The sequence below is a fragment of the Xenopus laevis genome, chromosome 5L, assembly GCF_017654675.1.
Source record: "Xenopus laevis strain J_2021 chromosome 5L, Xenopus_laevis_v10.1, whole genome shotgun sequence".
Taxonomy (NCBI): Eukaryota; Metazoa; Chordata; class Amphibia; order Anura; family Pipidae; genus Xenopus; species Xenopus laevis.
Window position 1 is genome coordinate 111,898,688 of NC_054379.1, and position 19,219 is coordinate 111,917,906.

The window sequence follows — 19,219 nt, forward strand, 5'->3', positions numbered from 1 at the left end:
ACTGTCTGCCCGTACATACCGGTATTCCTGCGACCCAATATGGGCCTCATACATTGCAGGACACAATACTGTACAATTATATAACTTTGGGGATGTGCTGATGCTGGCAAAGCTACTTTCTGTTGTGAATGATGTAAATTATCCTTCATAGGGGATGATGAATCCTCCTTCATTGATGATTAACTAACAAGGCCACCAGCAATGCAACAATCTGTATCTGCTATAGTGCCACACAACAAATTAAAATGCTCCCAGTGTGGCACTGGGAGCATTTTAGAAGCACATTGAAGCTAATTGCAATAGCAGCTGAGCAGTTAGCCAGCTCACAATTAATTTAAATTGGTATCTTGACATGTCAATAAATATCATTTAAAATTGTATATGCTCTTTTATATTTTATTGATTGTAAACTGTGCCCTAATTAAATTTACGTACAACCACCATGGGAGCTCCAAAATAAAAATAACATCAAATTCTTTCCATGAAAATTCTTTCCATGAAAGAATACAGAGGATAAGACAAAAATAAAAGATATTATTTGCTTTCAGTTACAGTTGGGGGCTTTTCTTACACAAATTATAAATAACAAAAAAATGTTGTTTTTTCCATATTGCTTAGCTTTCTTATTTAATGCTAGTCATCAATGTTAAGGGTTCAGAATCCTTCACTATAATACAATGGGTTTTAAACAGGATCTGAGACCAGTATGGTCCAGGAGCTCTGTTATACAAACAGCTTAAATCCCAGCCATAAAGCATGACAGAACTGCTGGTATGCAAGGAAAGAAACTCCTCTATTAAAGTCATTTTACTACATAACGCCCCTTTAAAACCACCTGATAACAAGGATGTAATTATTTTAATAACAGGAAGCTCGTCTCCAACTATTTATGAAAGCATTATAAGAAACTTTAAAAAGGAAGAAGCGGCCTATGATGCATCTCACACCACAGGGTACAAGCTATCTGTCATGTAGAGTGGCTTTACTTATTAAGTAATGTATGCCTTTCTATTTAATCAATAACTGGCATGAAATGCCATTACTTAGGTAGGGCCTCACAACACTTATTTGGATTACTAAAGCAGAGTGAATAATCCCTGAAATTATTTTATTAAAGGTAAAAATATAAATGTAGATAAAACCGTTTATTAGTATTCAGAATTAATGCTGTTATACAATCATTAAAAATTGGCCGGCCAGCCTACCTTTTTATCTACCTTACTTTTTAAACCAATAAATGGCTGTATTAAAAAAAGTTGCATTAAAAAAATAAAACCATTAAATTAATCAGGAAGGAATTCATAAACGATATTAGTCCCTTAATTGTATTTAGTTTAAAATTCATGCGTGGAGGTTGATAATTTAATTTAGTGTGGATTTTATGCAGATTAATAGAGCGGCACAGTTCCAGGTCACGTATTACTTAAGTCTTTTTAGGAGCTGAATCCAGGGCAAGATGTTTAGCCCACAGTAAAATTACACCTTGTTAATATTCAATAGCACCACCCGCACGGGGCATCCCCCTGTCACTAAATCCATACAAACAATTAAAATACAAATGATCTCACCCACATCCAAGGTTAGAATTATGCTTATTTGTGGCCAATCTCAGGTTTGCTTTATTTTCTGATGGTTAAAATGTTTCATTTTTGAAGGTGCACTTTCCCTTTAATTAAGGTAACAGATGCATGCCCAGTTCCCCCAGAGACAAATAATACATTGCACTGCATATACATTAACTGAGCAATATTACATAACAGCAATACATTGGTTTACATTGGAGAGGAGGAATATTGGCCCCTTATGTATTAAATACTGATTTAAAGAGCGTCCTCTAAAATACATTTGTCCTCCAAGTAATCAATGATTTTCCCTTTTCAGAGTGCTTCACAGCCTTCAGGGCATGCAGGTCTTAATTCTAAAAGGAAACTTTAAAACTGAATGGGAAAGGAAGATTTATGAATTCAAATGTATGGAGTTATTTAACACATTAAGACAGAGCCTTAATTTAGGGTCAGGTTTCATGTCACACTATGTGACCTGACTGAATCCAGACTCCTGGACTATTAACAACCCACCCTAATTCATTGTATTATCTCTACATTTGATCTCTATTTATCTGTAACGTCCTAATTTATTTCCCATGAATACCTTTCACTGATCTAACAGTATATATGTTGTGCCTTTCTAGCTTTCATTTGTATTTTGCCTGACGAAGTGGCTTCCGAAAGCTTGCAATATATTTTTATTGTTAGCCAATAGTTATCACTTCTACAATACTTTTTGTATTTGTTTGTTTTTTTATTTGTTATTTTTGCTACTGGCTAACACGGTATCACAGTTTTTGTTCAGAGTGCTTAAGCAAATCTGCACTTTTGTGGAGAATCCCTATTAAAGCCGGTTCACAGGTTAGTGAGCAGAACGAGGTCACCACGCATTGCACGCTTGGACTAAAAATCAGCATTCCTTCATGCAAAGGTGATCAACTCTCTGCAGTCAATAAACTGTTTAACCTCTTCAGTTACTGCCTGCTGCGTTCCACACTGGAACAGAGAACAATAGGCATGGACTTAAAATGACACAACATGCACACACATTGCTTGAATCATTCACACAAAAGCTGGGAATTATCACATTCTAGCCTGGTTAATATCATTGCTTTATGGAGGGCTCAAAAGCAGCCTCCCTGACCAAAGCATTCATTGTCAGAGAGGCTCGTAATATTTCAACTAAATGAAATATAAATTATGAATGTGAAAGGACAGAGCTTCTTATTGATGTAGTGACAAGACTTGTCTTTACTGCACTTGGGGATGAACCCTGTCAGATATAGTTGATGTAAACCCCCTTGACCATTCTAAGACAGCCTGCTTACTAAATGAGTCCTTGTCCTACATTCTGCAGTATCCAAAAGACCTGCAATGTCTGGACGTGCAGGCAGAAATTATTGTAGCATACAAATCAAATTCCAAGGCACAATGTTGAGGATACAACTTGTGCCCCTAGCCTTCTCTAGATTTATTCTACTTTGTAAAACACAAATCCTGTTGTGTATTTTTTTTTCTCTCTGGCCCACTTTTTTGATATTTGATATAACGGGTCCTGTATATTTTACGAAAGATAACCATATAGGTAATATTGTACAGGCTGTAAAATGCATTGAAATATAACTGAGCCTTAATATGCAAATTTGTGTCCTCGTATTGACAGAAATTATGGAAAGTAACTGCAGAGAGAGAGAGAGAGAGAGGAGAGATCTGGGACTAGGAAAGGAAAGCTATGTGCGTGGGTGGCTGGGTGGAACGCACATAAATTTAATACTTTAGTCAAGCATATTCTTAGGACCTCAAATCCATTACTAGACCCAAAGCACTTGAATATATAAGCACTGTAGCTCTAGCCTCAGTATTGTAAAATGATTCTTATAAATAAAACTGTTTTTTTCCATAACCATGATTTTTAACTGGAATTTTGCATCAAATTATATATACAGAAATGTTTAGGATGCCACGTGTACTCATACAAATCTGTGTTCTTTTAATTTAAAATACAAATTCTATTATCTTTCATCTGACCTACTTTACAGAGATAAAAATTGATATACTGTACATAGGGTCCCGTTTTTGGTACTGGACTAGATTTGTCTGTGAGCAGGAGAATTCCCTGGCAAGAGATACATGGTGATACTATGAAATGCACCTTTGTATGAACATATAATTGTTCTTCTAACATATACTCAGATAAAATAACTATTCTTTAGGTATGATGGGCTTGTTTAGTTTGCCTAAACAAGATCCCATTCAAATATATACTTTCCTTATAGGGTGAATATTCACAGCACAATAAATAAGTGCATGTTATTTTCAAAAACGAAGTATGTTCGAAAATTTGTACTTACTGTCTACCTTAAAGCTGCATAAAGCTGGCCATAGACGCAAAGATCCGATCATACGAATCAACGATTCCTACGATTTTTGGACCGTGTGTGGAGAGTCCCGACATTTTTCTTCCAGGGGAGATCAGTCGTTTGGTCAATCGGACAGGTTAGAAAATTTCTGTTGGCTGCCGATAATATATATAATGTATTGCTGATCGTTTCAGTGGGAGACTGTCACTAGCTTTGTCAGACATAATTATCGTACGATTGCTGTCAGGGGCAGAACATCAGCTGATCTGTTCTTTAACTACTTTATTTGATTGGAATGGTAAGACTTTGATCTGAATGGTTAGTGGCTGGTCGGGAAATGGGAAAGTCTGATCGTACGTTGATTTGTACGATCGGATCTTTGCGTCCCCTCCTGGGGAGTCCTGTCTTTATCCATCAAAGATATATGCAGGGGGACTGTACTGTATCAGTATCACACATGAGATAAGGGAGTCAACAGATTAGTTTATGTCATTTACTTGCTGCTGTTTTTTGAAGAAATGATAAACCAATTATCTGTGTATACATGTATGTTATCCAGAAAGCGCCAAATTAAAAAAAGGCTGTCTCCCATAGACTGCATTTCATCCAAATAATCCACATTTATAAAACTGATTTCCTTTTTCTCTGTTATAATAAAATAGTACCTTGTACTTTATCCACATTGAGACATAATGAATGAATCCTTATTGGAACAAAACCAGCCTTTTGGGTTTATTTAAAAGTAACATGATTTTCTAGTAGACTTAAGGTATGAAATCCAAATTACATAAAGATCCCTTATCCGGAACTCCCCAGGGCCAGAGCATTCTGGATAACAGGTTTCATACCTGTACTATTTTTTAGTATATGCACTTCACTGGAAAGTAAATAACAAATACAATATATAGAGCTTTGGATATTTTAAGGGAACTAGAAACAATTGACTTTGTAACTATGAAAACACATCAAACCACGCATCCAAGGTTTTGATATAAACAATATTGATACTAATGTTTCTACGACAGAATTTCTGCTGTGATGATTATCTAACTTATCTGTAAGAACCTTAGTCAGATAAAGTCTTGGCTAGTCCATATAACCAGCATTGACCAGACAACATGGGAAACTATGCTGAGTAAAGAATTACTTGTGCTCATGTATGCATCCTACTGGAAATTCAGAGAGGAGCAAAGAAAACCTGATTAAAGGTGGCCATACACATAGTGATCCACTCGTTTGCTCTCCGCGATATGCCCACATTAAGGTTGCCGATATCGGCTGATCCAATCGTGGTCTCTAGAGCCCAATGAACAGATCATAATGCAGCCAATACGAAAGGTCCGATCTCAGTTCCGCATCAACGAACAGATGCAGCCGCGATCCGACTGGATTTTTAACCCTGCCAGATCGACATCTGGCTGACTTTTGTCCAGATATCGATCAGGGAAGCCAGTCGGAGGGCCCCACACACAGACCAATTATCAGCCTGTGTATGGCCAGCTTACGAAGCATTACAGGTAAATGAAGGGTGTAGAAAAAAATCATACCTTATCCCAAGATCAGCATTAAATCCCCTAGATGTCCATGCACTAAATGATTGGGAATAGTCAGATATAAATTTTACTACTCAGTGATAAAAACTTACAGTGAGAAATACTGATTGCTTTGCTTATTAAAGCAAAGTAAAGGTGCTCATGTTTAAGAACAAGAGGCTTCTACAAATGGTAAAATATGTACATTGTAAGGAACAAGTTCATTTTCCAAAATATCAGCTGTGACTGAATCTTGATCTCCACAAACGTAGCAGAGAAAGGAGAAGGGAATCAGATGGCACTCTCATGCAAAATGTGCTAAATATGTTTGGTTTATTGAGATCTCCAGACTACACTTCGGAGGATCTAAAGGAGGTAGATCCTAACAAACGTAGTGTGGAGATCTCAATAAACCAAATATATTTAGCACATTTTGCATGAGAGTGCCATCTGATTCCCTTCTTGTTCTGGCTGTAATTGGAACCCCTGAGCAACAGAGTTCCCAGATAGAGCACCACCTAAGTCACCACACAGAATCTGGATTTTTGTAAAATTGATAAACGTAGGAGAGGGTTTGTAAGCACAGTGTTTTAAATGCAAGTATAAAAGTGGATCTAAAATATAACATGAATCAACAGATAAAGACACATTTATGTATAAAGGCTACCTTACTTTCATTGGTTCTTATTGCCTGATTCCAGTATATTATATTGTATTGTGTACTACAATTGTATGGTGTAAAAGACACATTTTTATATAAGGGCTACCTCCTGTGGTGATTGGTGACTAGGAGGCCAATTTATTAAACATCGATTTTTTTCTGGTTGAGGTTTTTAGGGGAATTTTTCTGTAAAAAAACAAAATTATTTAGAGAATTATCATACCCCCAAAAAAATCTGAAAATACCCATCTCAAACCTGTCAAGTAGAAGTCAATCTTAGATATCCCCAAAGTTGTTTCTTGACATTGTGAGCTGCGCTGGATAAAAATTTGGGGTTTTCAGCCAAAAAAAAATACTTTTTAGGCATGTCAATTGTACAGGCCCACGAATTGACGTTAAATTATATTGTGACATGTTGTCACTCCAGTTTTTTCAAGAAAAATTATTGATAAATGAGTTAAAATCATGGAAGAGAGCTTGGTCAGATTTGTTTTCATAAAACAATGAGATTGATTTGAATTTTAGAAAATCTACATTAAGGTCTGTGGTCGTCTCCCTCAATATGGATGAAGGGCGTTGGACGCTTCATACCAGCTAATATAATATTTACCTTTAAATGATTTGAACTCAATTCAATGAGCCAAGGAGCTATAAGCAATGCCCCACATTCACACAAAGGACATAAGTACAGATATTGTCTTCTGTAATGGATATGTTTCCTTAACTGCTGTTTGTGTTCATACTATAAAGAACAATGTTGGCATTGTGAATCTGTGACATTTATAGGTCATTATTAAAGAATACATTTGGATACAAACATGAAACCTAGACGTACTGCAAATGCTAATTCCTCAACAGGGATAAGTAAATCCTTGATGCAAATCTTAACATGCACACAATTTTTGTTGTCAGATATTATGGGTTCCATGTGTCATATTGAATGGTACTAAATAAATCTTGTGATCCCAGCAAATACAGGGACCCTGTACTGCTTTGATGGCAGCCTTTTATATATAAATGGGCAAGTCATTACCTTTGTACAGGTGGACATTTTATAGACAATTCAACAGAAATGATATCCTGATAACAACATTTCCTGATTCCTGATGGATTTGGCATAACAGTGTGAACAAGTCATGAATCATTTTGCAAATTAGGCCAAATCTAATTTTTCCCGCAGATGTCTTCAAAGATGAATAGATGTGTGTTAAAGAAGCTTTATACGCTGTATCGAAAGATAAGCTAATGAGGATTAAAGATTCTGCTGAATTTGATAAAACACTGAACTATCTCAAATATTGTCTCACTAAATTATATATATATATATATTCAAACTGGAATGCCTACGTAATAAATACAGATATAGAAAGTTTTATCTGGAATGCTCTAGAATGCTCCTCAACCTGGCAATGCAATTACCCATAGTTAAAGTGAATGGGCTTTATTAAGACTTTAATCTATTACTTCCATTCATCAAGCCTGCCTTACCCCACTTTTCTCCTTTACTGAGCTCTGAAGTATAGCTGTCAAGAAGGGACAGGGGGTATGCTATTAAGAGGCACAATTATTGGGCCCTTTATTACCAGTTTTTGATTCCCAAAACCAAAATCATGCTACCAATACTGTATTTGTAGATTATGGAAATTTAATTTTCTTCTTGGCCACTAACCAATATTCAAAATTCATGCAAAGCATCAATGTTACTGAAAACACTATTAGCCACATATGATAGTACTATGGCTAGTGGCATCATTTCAAATACAACATAAACAGTGGTTCATAAAAACTATTGGTCAAAATTAAGTCAATCTCTACCTGGTAACATGGACGCAAAGGCAAGTAAGTTAAAGCATTTCATATGAATCCTTAAAGCAAAAGGACACTACAAAAAACGTGGTGTTACTGTGTGTTGGCTTTTTGACACATGGCTACAATTGTTTTGCCTAATAGCATGCCCCTTTGCTCTGTATTAAAGGTTTTCTACAGCTTAGGAATATGAGGTTAAACAAATATCACTGAAATAAATTAATTGCACTTAACAATTAAAGCTACACACACACATATAAACAAAGGATAGAGTGATCACATTCACCAAACCATATTTTGTATTTTAAAAAGGAAGGTGGATAAATGTCCTTAGCATAGGTACTGAAGGAGAAAAAAAATAAAAAAAAACAATTTAACCGGAATGACTATTAAATAATACTGGTTCAGCCATCTCTTTTTTTCCTTTTGTAATCAGCATTATTCTAGTAAAAAAGAAATTGCAAGGAATGTAAAGTTCATGAAGTGAAACCATTCCCTGCAGATAGGTCTCTAAATGAATTCAAATTGGATTGTGCATGTTACAGAGTGAAATAACTGTGCCCTTTTATTATGTGGTTACTTGAACTTGAACCTACGTGGCTTCCTGCAGAACAATCAGCACTGACCATGACTGCACCTTAAATAGGTATAGTAACTAGTGTGCTAACCAGTGGGTTTAATTCACTTTAACAAGGCTGAGCATCACCTGCTGGTGTGAAATAATACACAAATAATATGGCTAGCTCTAGCTCATCCATCAGCAAACTGTTCAGCTATACTGCATGGCAAATAAACTATATGTAATGAAAGGAAGTATAATGTCAGCAATGCAATTTTATACATGTATCTCTTATACTCTATAATGTGCGCTGACTGCACCTATCTTAACAATTTTCAACAATATCAAAAGAAGCAGACTACTGCTTATGCATTGTACTTCTAGACACAAGCAGCCCAGCTCACTAGTGATGGGCGAATAAATTCGGCAGGCGCAAATTTGTGGTGAAATTTTTGCGTTTCGATGCTGGTGAATAAATTGTCAGAAAAGGAGCTCGGGTCAAAACCATTGCGCATCAACATTATTCGGACGCCCATTGACTTTAATGCCGGCGTAAAAATTGACACTGGCGTCAAAATTCACGCTTCCCGGATTTTGCGGTGAAGCGAAATGGGACAAATTCGCCCATCGCTACAGCTCACAGTTCATTTACAGATAAAAATAGAAAAACTGTGACTGTTGTGAAACTGTATAAATTAACAGTAGGCTTCAGCATGTTATCAGTAGTTACACACTTAACATTATTTTTAATATGCTATAACCAGGTCACTTGTTGCTCCAAAATTGTTTATTTGTAAGTACTTGATCAATAGATACAAACTTTAAATGTAAAAATACAAAACACTTTTTGGCATTACTAGTTGAACTGAATTGATCTACCAGGTACTTGTAAATGCAGTATAAGTCCGGTCAATTTTAATTGCAGTCAGAAATGTGTTCTCTGCAAGATATTCAGTATGTCATATAAATGAGCTAAACCCATATACAGGTAAGGGATCTGTTATATAGAAATGCTTCACCCACAGGAGAAGGAAATACCATCTCCCATAGACTCCATTTTAATCCTTATTAGAAGCAAAACCAGCCTATTGCATTTATTTATTGTTTACATGATTTTCTAGTAGACTTAATGTATGAAGATCCAAATTATGGAAAGATCCCTTAACTGAAAACTCCATGTCCCACAACTGTACTGACTATGCACTATGCCTGTATATTTTGGTCTGTAAGCAGGTATGGGATCTGTTATTCAAAATACTTGAAACTTAGGGTTTTCTAGATAAAGGTTGATGTTAGCTTGGCTATCAAGTACAAAATGGTGACTTATTATTGCATAGAAAAAGCTAATTAGTCAAAAATTAAGGTTAGTTTGTTATAAAAAGGACAATGGAACATGACATTCATATACATAGTTCCTTTGTTTTTCTTACTGAAATAGGAAACAGGAACCAAGACAAATAAAGACAAATATGTACAGATAGACCATAGAAAGATAGATGATAAGATAGATGATTGATAGACAGATTGATCCATAGATGATAGATAGATATAGATGATAGATAGATTATAGATAGATATGATAGATATTCTTCATTAAATGTAAAATAATGCCTCTTCATGAAAAGTATTTTGTGGTGATTTCTATGAATTATTCTAAGGTCAGCACTTTCACTCCTATAAAATATGATTCCTTTATACGCTTTATAAGTGGCTTTCTCACTGACTTTTTCCTTTATGATGTCATGACGTCTACGTTTAAGGAACTCCTCGTTATAACTCACTTGCAACCAAATAATACGTTAATTAAATGTTTTATATTAACCTATATTCTATACAACATGTAATATTAGCAACTATAGTTTCTCAATATTGTATACAATCCAGTTGCACTTTATATACCTCCTAACAAGTTCTTTAACCTTTTTCATTTCCTTTAAAACTGTAACCTGTGCTATAATGAGAAATGCTTTTACATTTACTTAAACAATCACGGGTCATAGCATACAGTACCTTTTCAGCATTTCTAGTGCAAGCATTTCTAAGGGTTATACCACGCTACTTACATTCATGTTTTGTTTTGTTTGTTTTCACAAATTGTAGTTTTTTAGCTTTAAAAATGTATGGATTTTACTAATTATAAATATAATAAATAAATTACTAAAAATAAATTTGGCAGGCATGGATTTGGAGCGAATTAAAATTGTCGTGCGTCAAAATTATTAGGACACCCATTGACTTTAATGCATTTGGACAAAATAGTCATGCGTATAAAACTTGTCGCTCGTGTCAAAATTATTTTCAGGAGATTGTTTGAGATTCTCAGTCTCTTGTAGCAACCTGTGATAGCAATCATAGCCCGTAGCATTTTAAATGCTGTGATAAAAAGGCTTAGTGTGCCATAGCTATGGTTGCTACCTGTCTGGTTTTGACCCGGAGAGCCCAGTTTTCAGAAGCTTTGCCCAGGTCAAAACCTGTCTGGTTTTCCATATTAGGAAGACCAAGCAGGATACTCCTAAAGTGACGATATGAGTGGCCAATCATGTCGTAGCCCCATGACTTTACCTGGTCCACCTGTCCGGACCTGATCATACTGCAACCAGAAGATCTCCAGAAGTAGTTACATGCGCTTAACAGGGCTGAGAATGGTACATTTAAAAGGGAATCCTCTGCAATGAATACAATACTGAAAACACACGGTTCAAACAGAAAGATGTATAAACTGGTGTTCCTGTACTAAGCCCTTACTTGCCCATTTCAATCAATTTACCTCAAGCGCAACAAACCATGCACAATAACAACTTACTGCACACATGAAGTCAAAAGTACATAGTATTCAATATGTGATAAGAAATGGAAATCAATACAAACGTCCTGTATTCTATTATAGACAGTCCTATAAAATGTCATTAGGTCCAATTTTGGGTTCAAAGTATTCATTGTTAACAATTAATTCAAATTATTGCTATCTTAACACAATTATCTTGAGAGATCCAATCCATATGTTCTCTAACATACGGTACTAGCTACAAGAACAGGATGTTCCTACAAATTCTCATTTCATCAAACAGGGTTTTATATCATCCTTAAGTGAAATGGTTTAATCATTCCTTATTATGCTAAATAATGGAGAAAAGAGGTATTGTGTACAATTGCGTTAGCCCTAAAGAGAATTACCTGATAGATGGAGAGCCTTAAGAGTGTCTAGGCTGGCCATTGTTCTTTCATTCCAGTTCATGTGTGTCATGCCAATGGAAGTAACCCCCTCTAGTGACTTTTTGATCCTTTAAATTTCCACCCTCTTGCAAATACGCAATGTTTTTAGAACCAGCTGTGGTGCACATAGAGAACCTTGTGTGAAACACATAGTTTTTGGACAAACTACCTCTCAATGTGCACAAAGGCTCATTGACAAACACAAGCACTATTTGCCAAGTGCTCTACAAGATGCAAAATTGACCAAATATTTACAAAACCAATTGCCTCCATACATAATCCTTAGCAAGTTGTGGCAAGCAGCAATATTCCTGCTCAGCCTACTCTTATGAGGAGGACTCCTGATTTAGGTGTTGGAAGACAAACAAGACAGGCTGCATTGTGGTTTCTCAGCTCAATAACAACATAAACAAATAGGGATCTATATGAGCATCAACGTGTTTAGGTTAATTACAGAATGGACTTATATAGAATGTTATCTCTTTTACTTACTAAAACATACCAAGTGAATGGGGCCCCTTTACTTAAATCAATTGGGTAATAAAAGACCAAGAGATGGGCTACATACTTGCCACAGGTAGGCATGTATGGAATCAATCAATTGCACTTTGACACATCACAAACAATCAAGAAGGATTTTGCCATAAAACTTCTAAATATATTACTGTGTACACAACATAAGTAGGAGGAATCCCATCATAATGTTTAAGAGAAGATGTGATAAGGAGCACTGTATGTATGTTGGAAGACTTGCAGCAGGATATTTAATTAGTAATTCACTTGCTTGCTGTAATGAATCTGACGTTGACTTTAACCCAGTAAAGTTTGGCCCAGTTCTAATTTGGGTTCACTGTACTACTCGACCTTATTCCTTACAAAAATACACAAGCTGAACATCCCAAAATATCTCTGTACAGCACTGTATAAACTGTCATGGTGATACAGGGATGCCTACATTATATTGCAGCATTATAATCCTTTTAGCATAATTTCAGTGGAGAATCCCTGTATAGAACCCTGGTGTCATGAACAAAGAACAGACACAAAAACATTAAGATTACACATCAGTATATCCATTTCCACATATTGTACAGTCTCTCCAGTTTCTAGGTTAATCTTTACAAAAACCACTCAGCATAGTATTGCCATAGGTAATGTTTACATTATACTGACATATTGGAGTTAATGGAATTTATCTGACAGTTTTAGTTGGAGGGGGGAATAAGTCATTTTCCTTTCAGATTTTACCACCCAGCCTAGCATGTGACTGCAGATTGGGTCGGAATTGATGTGAGTACAGAGGAGTAATTAAAAAAAGGAAAAATATATACATACATATACAGAAGAAATACAACACAAAAACATATGATTATTGTACATGCAGCCATGTTTTTTCCAGGGTCTCTAGCTAGTGAAAGTTACATACTGTACAAAATGTGCACATACAGTATACATACTGGTGACACAAAGTACCACAAAGTGGTTGCAGTAGAGTGAAGTTAGTGGTGTCGTGGTATTACAGAGGTTAGCAATGCTGACTTGTAGATCTGGGGTTCTCAGATTGGAGTCATGTTTGGGGGGTGTCTATCTGCAGGAGGTCAGTTTGTTCTCCCCACGGTTGCATGGATTTCCTCCCCCCCCCAAAAATATCCAGGGAATTAAATGTGAGTTGCACATGCAGAGCCCCAGTATGTGAATGTGATAGCCTAGTTTTAAGCGATTTAAAATAGCAATTACAGTTATGAATGTGTTAAATTAAATAACCCCATGAGTGAAGACAGTATATTGTAAGGACAAATTAGGGCAGGTACTGTATAAGGTAAGTACTTAGCAACTGGTGGGATTTTAAGAAGATATACAGTACTACAAATAGCTGCTGGAATGGGGAAAGCACATATGGCATGGACCTTCAGCCTGCTGCCCCCCAGCTGCTACTCAAGTACAACTTCCAGCTCATCCTGACAAGCACATTCTAGGAGCTCCAGTAAAACAGCTGGAAGGCAGCTTCCAATTGCAGGCTGAGAGCAACCCTTGACTACTAGTGGAGGCTTCACCATACACATTTGCCAAGTAAAGCCAAGCATTTGCACCCACACCACAGCATGCCACCATCATGCCCTGGGGAACTCTGTAGGTTGTAGGTCAGAAACACCATGGGGACCTAAAGACTGGTAGTGACTGCAGCACAGGTGGGCTGAGATTTGCTAGAAGGGTTAATGAAATATTCTCTGATAAATTAATGTGCTAGAAGCGAGGAGGCAACAAAGCATGAACTGACCTGTTTTTTTCCTCACCGGCCTCTTCCTGCCGCTGCAGAACCTCACTTTACTGAAGACCCCCAGCACATGCCTCTCACACAGGGAGCGCCCGTCCTTGCTCGGGCTGGTCCGTCGCTTGGACGTACAGACCCTTTCACTGTTAGACTCCCTCGCCTGTCTCTTCTGTCGGATCAGTGAGCTTGCAATTGCCGCAGCCATGTCTCCCACTGGCACCTCCCAACCCCCCTACCTAAAGTCCAGGGGATCCGATGGTGACTTTAGGTGCACCCCTCCGGGGCAGCAAAGAGGGAAATCAGTGACAAGCAATTTATCAAGCAGTTTTTTCACAGTACAAAAAAAAAGGAGACAAGTGATTGCTCCCAGGAGAAGCAAGCTACACCTTTAACAATCCCGGCTGATTGCCATTTCCCCAGTACTGGAGTTTCCCACAGCTGTGGAGCTGTCATGTGTCCAATCAAAACAATGTCCCACGGCTATTAGCTTGTCTGCCACAGAGGGGAAGGGTGCAGGCACTTCAGCCCCAACAGGTTGGAGATCCCATACAGCAGCCCAAGCAGGGACAAACACTTAGTCCCACAGCTCCCCCCCTGCCAAAGCCCATAAACAGGTCACGGTTGGCTCCCCACAAATCTCCAGTTACACACCAAACATGGTGGTGGACTGAGACACTGCTCCAATCCAGGCATGGTGCATCCAGCTCCTATCTGTCCCATGCACGGAGCAACATGTCCGGGGTCAGAATCCAGCATTCAGCACAGGTCACCGGGGGTCCATAGTCCTGAGCAAGGCTTTGGCCTCACAAGCATAGCATAGCCCCAGTCACTCACAACTTGGTGTGCTAGAGAGGCTGATAATGTGGAATTAGAGGAGGTCCCAGTCACACCGCACAGATTTAACTTCAACATGAAATCCCATCTACAGGACTCTCCTATTCTCCTCCTGAGGCTGATATGCAAAGTACCAGCTTGTATTAAATCCAGCAGCACCTTAACCCCTCCTCCTGGGGAGCACTAAGACCCATTAGGGATCCCTGGAATCAGCAGCATTCCTCTAGCAGTGACAGAGCAGAGGAGGCAGCAGCCGAGTGGGTAGGGGGAAAAGCCCAGGCATAATTAAAGGAGGTGCATTGTTACCCAACAGGCTGCCGTGGGGAGGGTTGTAATACTCTATCACACCCCCTTGGGTGCTCATAAGGAGATGGGTAGGCAAGGCTGACTAGCTGACGCTAATACAGGATTGCAGCCTTCCCTCTCATTCCTCCCGGCTCTTCTAGATCTCCTTGTCTGCGCAATCCTACGTGATCGAGGTTTGGATGAGAAAGACTCTCCGGCAGACAAAAGGAACTGCAGTTCACATCCAATCAGTCCCTTGGGGCAAATGGAAAGATCACAGGAGCAACAAGCAGATTTTGAGGGTCTTGTAATGGGCACAGCGTGTGTGTAGGGTTGCGGGGGGAGGATGCTGCTGTCACTCTTTGCTTCTGCTCTGATGGGATGCACATCTGCAGCGACAGGGAAAGTTGGCTCTACTGGGAGGGTTGCTGTCCAGGGTGCTGATCTGCAGAGATTTCCATCCAAACGCACCCTCTTACCTCCTTCAGCACGTTCTGTAAGCTTCTTGCCACACAAGGGTTAAACCCTGAAGTAGCAGATCCAGTGGCATAACTATGGGGGAAGCAGACCCTGCAGTTTCAGAGGGATAGGGGCCAGAAAGAAGGACTTGATGTGTTAGTTTTGCTGACTGTAAAAAAACTATTAGTTATACCGCTCATTTGCTGCCTGTTACTTGTCTTAGAACACTTCTTTTGCATTTGCCTGTGGCTGGGGGTGGGCCTGGGGAGGAGGAGATGAAAGCTGTGCAAGTGCTGTTATACTCTTTACTCTGCCTGCAGCCCTGCCCCCGCTCACACAATTTAATGATCCTATCACACAAGGCAGCAGCAGCGTTATATCTAGTGAGTTAGAAAGCACAGAGTAGATAGTACTTGATTTGCTGCGCAGGCCCCAGCCAGGGGCTGGACACTGGACAGCAGGTCCATAGTTGTATTTTCACAACAGGCACACCCACATATATGTTTGACCAATTATAATAAATGTATAGATTCCTGGGCCCTACTTCCCCATGTCCTTTTGTAAACTAAAATTGTTTAAATGGTGTTAAAAGTGACCAAAGTGAACTGATGGTTGACTTTCCCTTGCTGTGCTGTCTGACCCTGTGAGAGTGTCTTTAGAAATAGCTCTGCTAGTAGTTGCTGCCAGTGGTCACCTGGTTGGGCCCGGCCCTCGTGGGCCCCGCCATCGTTCCACCAGGACGCTGAGCGGGTGGTGGCAGCTCCTGTAGGGAGGTGTGGGGGCGTGGCAGGGGCCCCTTGGGGTGGCACTCACCAGTCTGACCCTGGTGGCAGGGAAGGACTGTATTACTGTAAAACTAGAGTCTGTTGGTTTATAATCCCTCTCCTAATTTCTGTACCACCTAGTTCTTGCTAATGCCAATATTCATGATGGTGCTAGTGCAGTAAATGTTACTGCTAATGCAAATGTTCATGATGGTGCCACTGCGGGTAATGATACTGCTAATACCAATGCTCATGATGGTACTAGTGCTGTATCTGGTGTATCTGCTGGGGTGAATGTGGTGCAAGTGACGAGAGAGTGAATTGGTGAGAAAAGCTGGAGGGAAGGATGAGGGAGTGCCTGAAAGTGCTTCTCAGGGGGCTCATGACAGTAGGGGCTTCTGGGAAAAGAGGAGATTTTTTGAAAGGCAGGAGGAGCCCTTTTTTGAAGGCCCTCTCTTTAAAAGAAAGAATGTTGTAAAAATTAAGTGGGAGGGGAGAAGAAGAGGTTATCTGGTAGCTACTATGTGTGCCCAACCTGATCAAGGAATGCATGGGCTTTACTCCTGCTGATGTTTATGTTTTTATATCCATGTCAGACAGTGAGTTTGAATTGAGCTTTAAGCTGCCCCAGGGTTCGGATCAGCTGGTACCAGAGCAAGAGAACATCCCCAATGTGGAAGGGCTTTAGGGTCATACCAGTATCTAAGCTGGAAGTTAAGACACAGTAATTTTCAAGAGTTAGTCTATTCTCCCTGCACATGTTCTGGTCTTGCTAGTGTACTGTTTTGTTCCTCTGACTAGGATTTATAATGGTGTGATGGGAGACACAAATATGCTTAAATGTTTGTAATAATGTCACCCAACATCTCCCAAATTATTATTTTATTGGGAGGGAAAGGGGTGTTTGTTTCTATTCAGGGCAGCTATGCCAGTGTTTCAAGTGTGGCTCCAAAATACATCTGTCAGGGGACAATACCCTAAAAGTCTGTGTTCTGTGTGAGGGCCAAGGTTACATTAGTAATGAGTGTGGCAAAGTGCAGTGTAATCTCTGTGCAGAGCTGGGTCACACTCAAAGAGAGTGCTGGGAGGCTTGGCACAATATTGTCAAAAGTTGCCCATTGAGGAAGTTTTGTTGCAGGAAAGGATAGCTAGATAAGTGGGAGGAAAGAAGGGGGGGAAGGTACTGCTGCCTTAAAATACATCAGAAAATTAAAAATATTTAAATGTAGATGCACAGGAATCTTCTCTCATAGAGATGGAGATCATAGAAGATGAGTGGAAGAAAAGAAACGGCTGGAAAAAGAATGATGATGACTGGGAATTCATTGATAGGATGATTTCACTGTGGAAGAAGGTGGGACTCTTACTGGTGTAGGGATAAAAGTTTACAAGTTTTCGTTGTATAAAAACCAGGTGTACTGCCAAACAGAGCCTCAATGTAGGTTGACAATCCACATAGGGGCTTCCAAATGGCCAATCACAGCCCTTATTTGGCACCCCAAGAACATTTTTCATGCTTGTGTTGCTCCCCAACTCCTTTTACTTCTGAATGTTGCTCACGGGTTCTAAAGGTTGGGGATCCCTGCTTTAGGATGTAAATCTTAAAGATGAAAGGTTATACAAGCTTATAAATGTCTATGACCTACATTAAATGATGGAGAGAAAGGAACTACTTACAGAAATTAAACAGTTCTAGTGTGTTTTATCTGGGGGGTGATTTTAACCATACTTTGTGGCTTGAGGACTGGACAGGGAGGTATAATAAATACAAGGGGGGCTATTTATCATAGATAATCAGGCAGGTCTCATTGATGTGGCTAAATGGGAAGGCCACAGGAGGAGTGCGCACACATACGTTTGCTCAAACCTAAGTAACCGAAAAGACCTGATCTTTGTTAAGGAGGAAGAGGTTTTTACTAAAGTCCTTTGGTAGACTTTTCAGACCATTTGACTTGAGTTTATTTCAGGTTAGGCACATCTGAGGTACCCAAAAGGGAGAAGGGCTTATGGCAATAGGGGATTGAGTCACTGACCAGTCACATGACCAGGGGCAGCTGGGAAATTGACAAAATGTCTAGCCCCATGTCAGATTTCAAAATTGAATATAAAGAAATCAGTTTGCTCTTTTGAGAAATGGATTTCAGTGCAGAATTCTGCTGGAGTAACACTATTAACTGGATCGTTTTGAAAAAACATGTTTTCTGATGACAGGATCCCTTTAAGGGTTCATGGTAAGTGCACAATATATACCATTAAAGTGATACTGACACTAAAAAATGAATTTTAGCATATGAATGTACATTAAATGTTACCTATAGGTCATGTTGATCATTTGTTGCTGAGAGGTTTGTTTTTGTATATAATTGTTAGTTGAAGTTCCTAAGCCTGACTCTCTGACACTCTGACTTTGCCAACCTGACTGTCCCATCTCAGCCTGTTCGTTACAGTTTCTAATGCTAACGGACTCCTGCTGCACAAATATGGCAGCCCCCTCATACAGGAACATGGGGGATCAGACAGGTAATGTAAAAGCATCATGCAAATAACTTATGGCAAAGTTAGAAGTAGCTTGCAAAGCCAATATTATAATAGATGTAAAAAAAAGTTTAATTTCAGGTGTCAGTATCTCTTTAAGGGAAACGTTTGTTGTAGCTCTGTAACTTTTAGCAAATCTGATGTTTGGATTTCATTTTATAACTACATAAACTAGAATAAGATTACTATTGGGGTTTTAGGTTACAGGGCAAGGAATGAATGGCCTTGTGAAAGGACTTAAAATTGAGGGTATAAACTGAACAGTAGAGATAAACTAAAACGGAAAAATTGTCCACGAATAGAGACTACTGAAAATAACAAATTATAACAGAGTGTGCTAACCACACCGTCTGTTATTTCTTTCCTTTCCCAAGAATGAAAATGATGATAAT

The 19,219-nt window shown here is 38.9% G+C and overlaps 1 protein-coding gene across 4 annotated transcripts in view; it reads right to left on the minus strand.

Annotated features, from left to right (window-relative positions):
• Nucleotides 1-19,219, minus strand: part of fgf12.L (fibroblast growth factor 12 L homeolog) — a 260,138-nt gene that overhangs the window by 78,902 nt on the left and 162,017 nt on the right. The window contains exon 1 of one of the 4 annotated variants that reach the window (XM_018263601.2): nucleotides 13,957-15,173. The exons of 2 other annotated variants lie outside the window; for them this stretch is intronic. In XM_018263601.2, coding sequence (XP_018119090.1) covers nucleotides 13,957-14,155 — 199 coding nt within the window. In that variant the 5' untranslated portion in view covers nucleotides 14,156-15,173. Of the gene's footprint in view, nucleotides 1-11,639; nucleotides 11,695-13,956; nucleotides 15,174-19,219 lie in introns of those variants that run through there. One more of the 4 variants, XM_041563262.1, reaches the window with a different exon arrangement.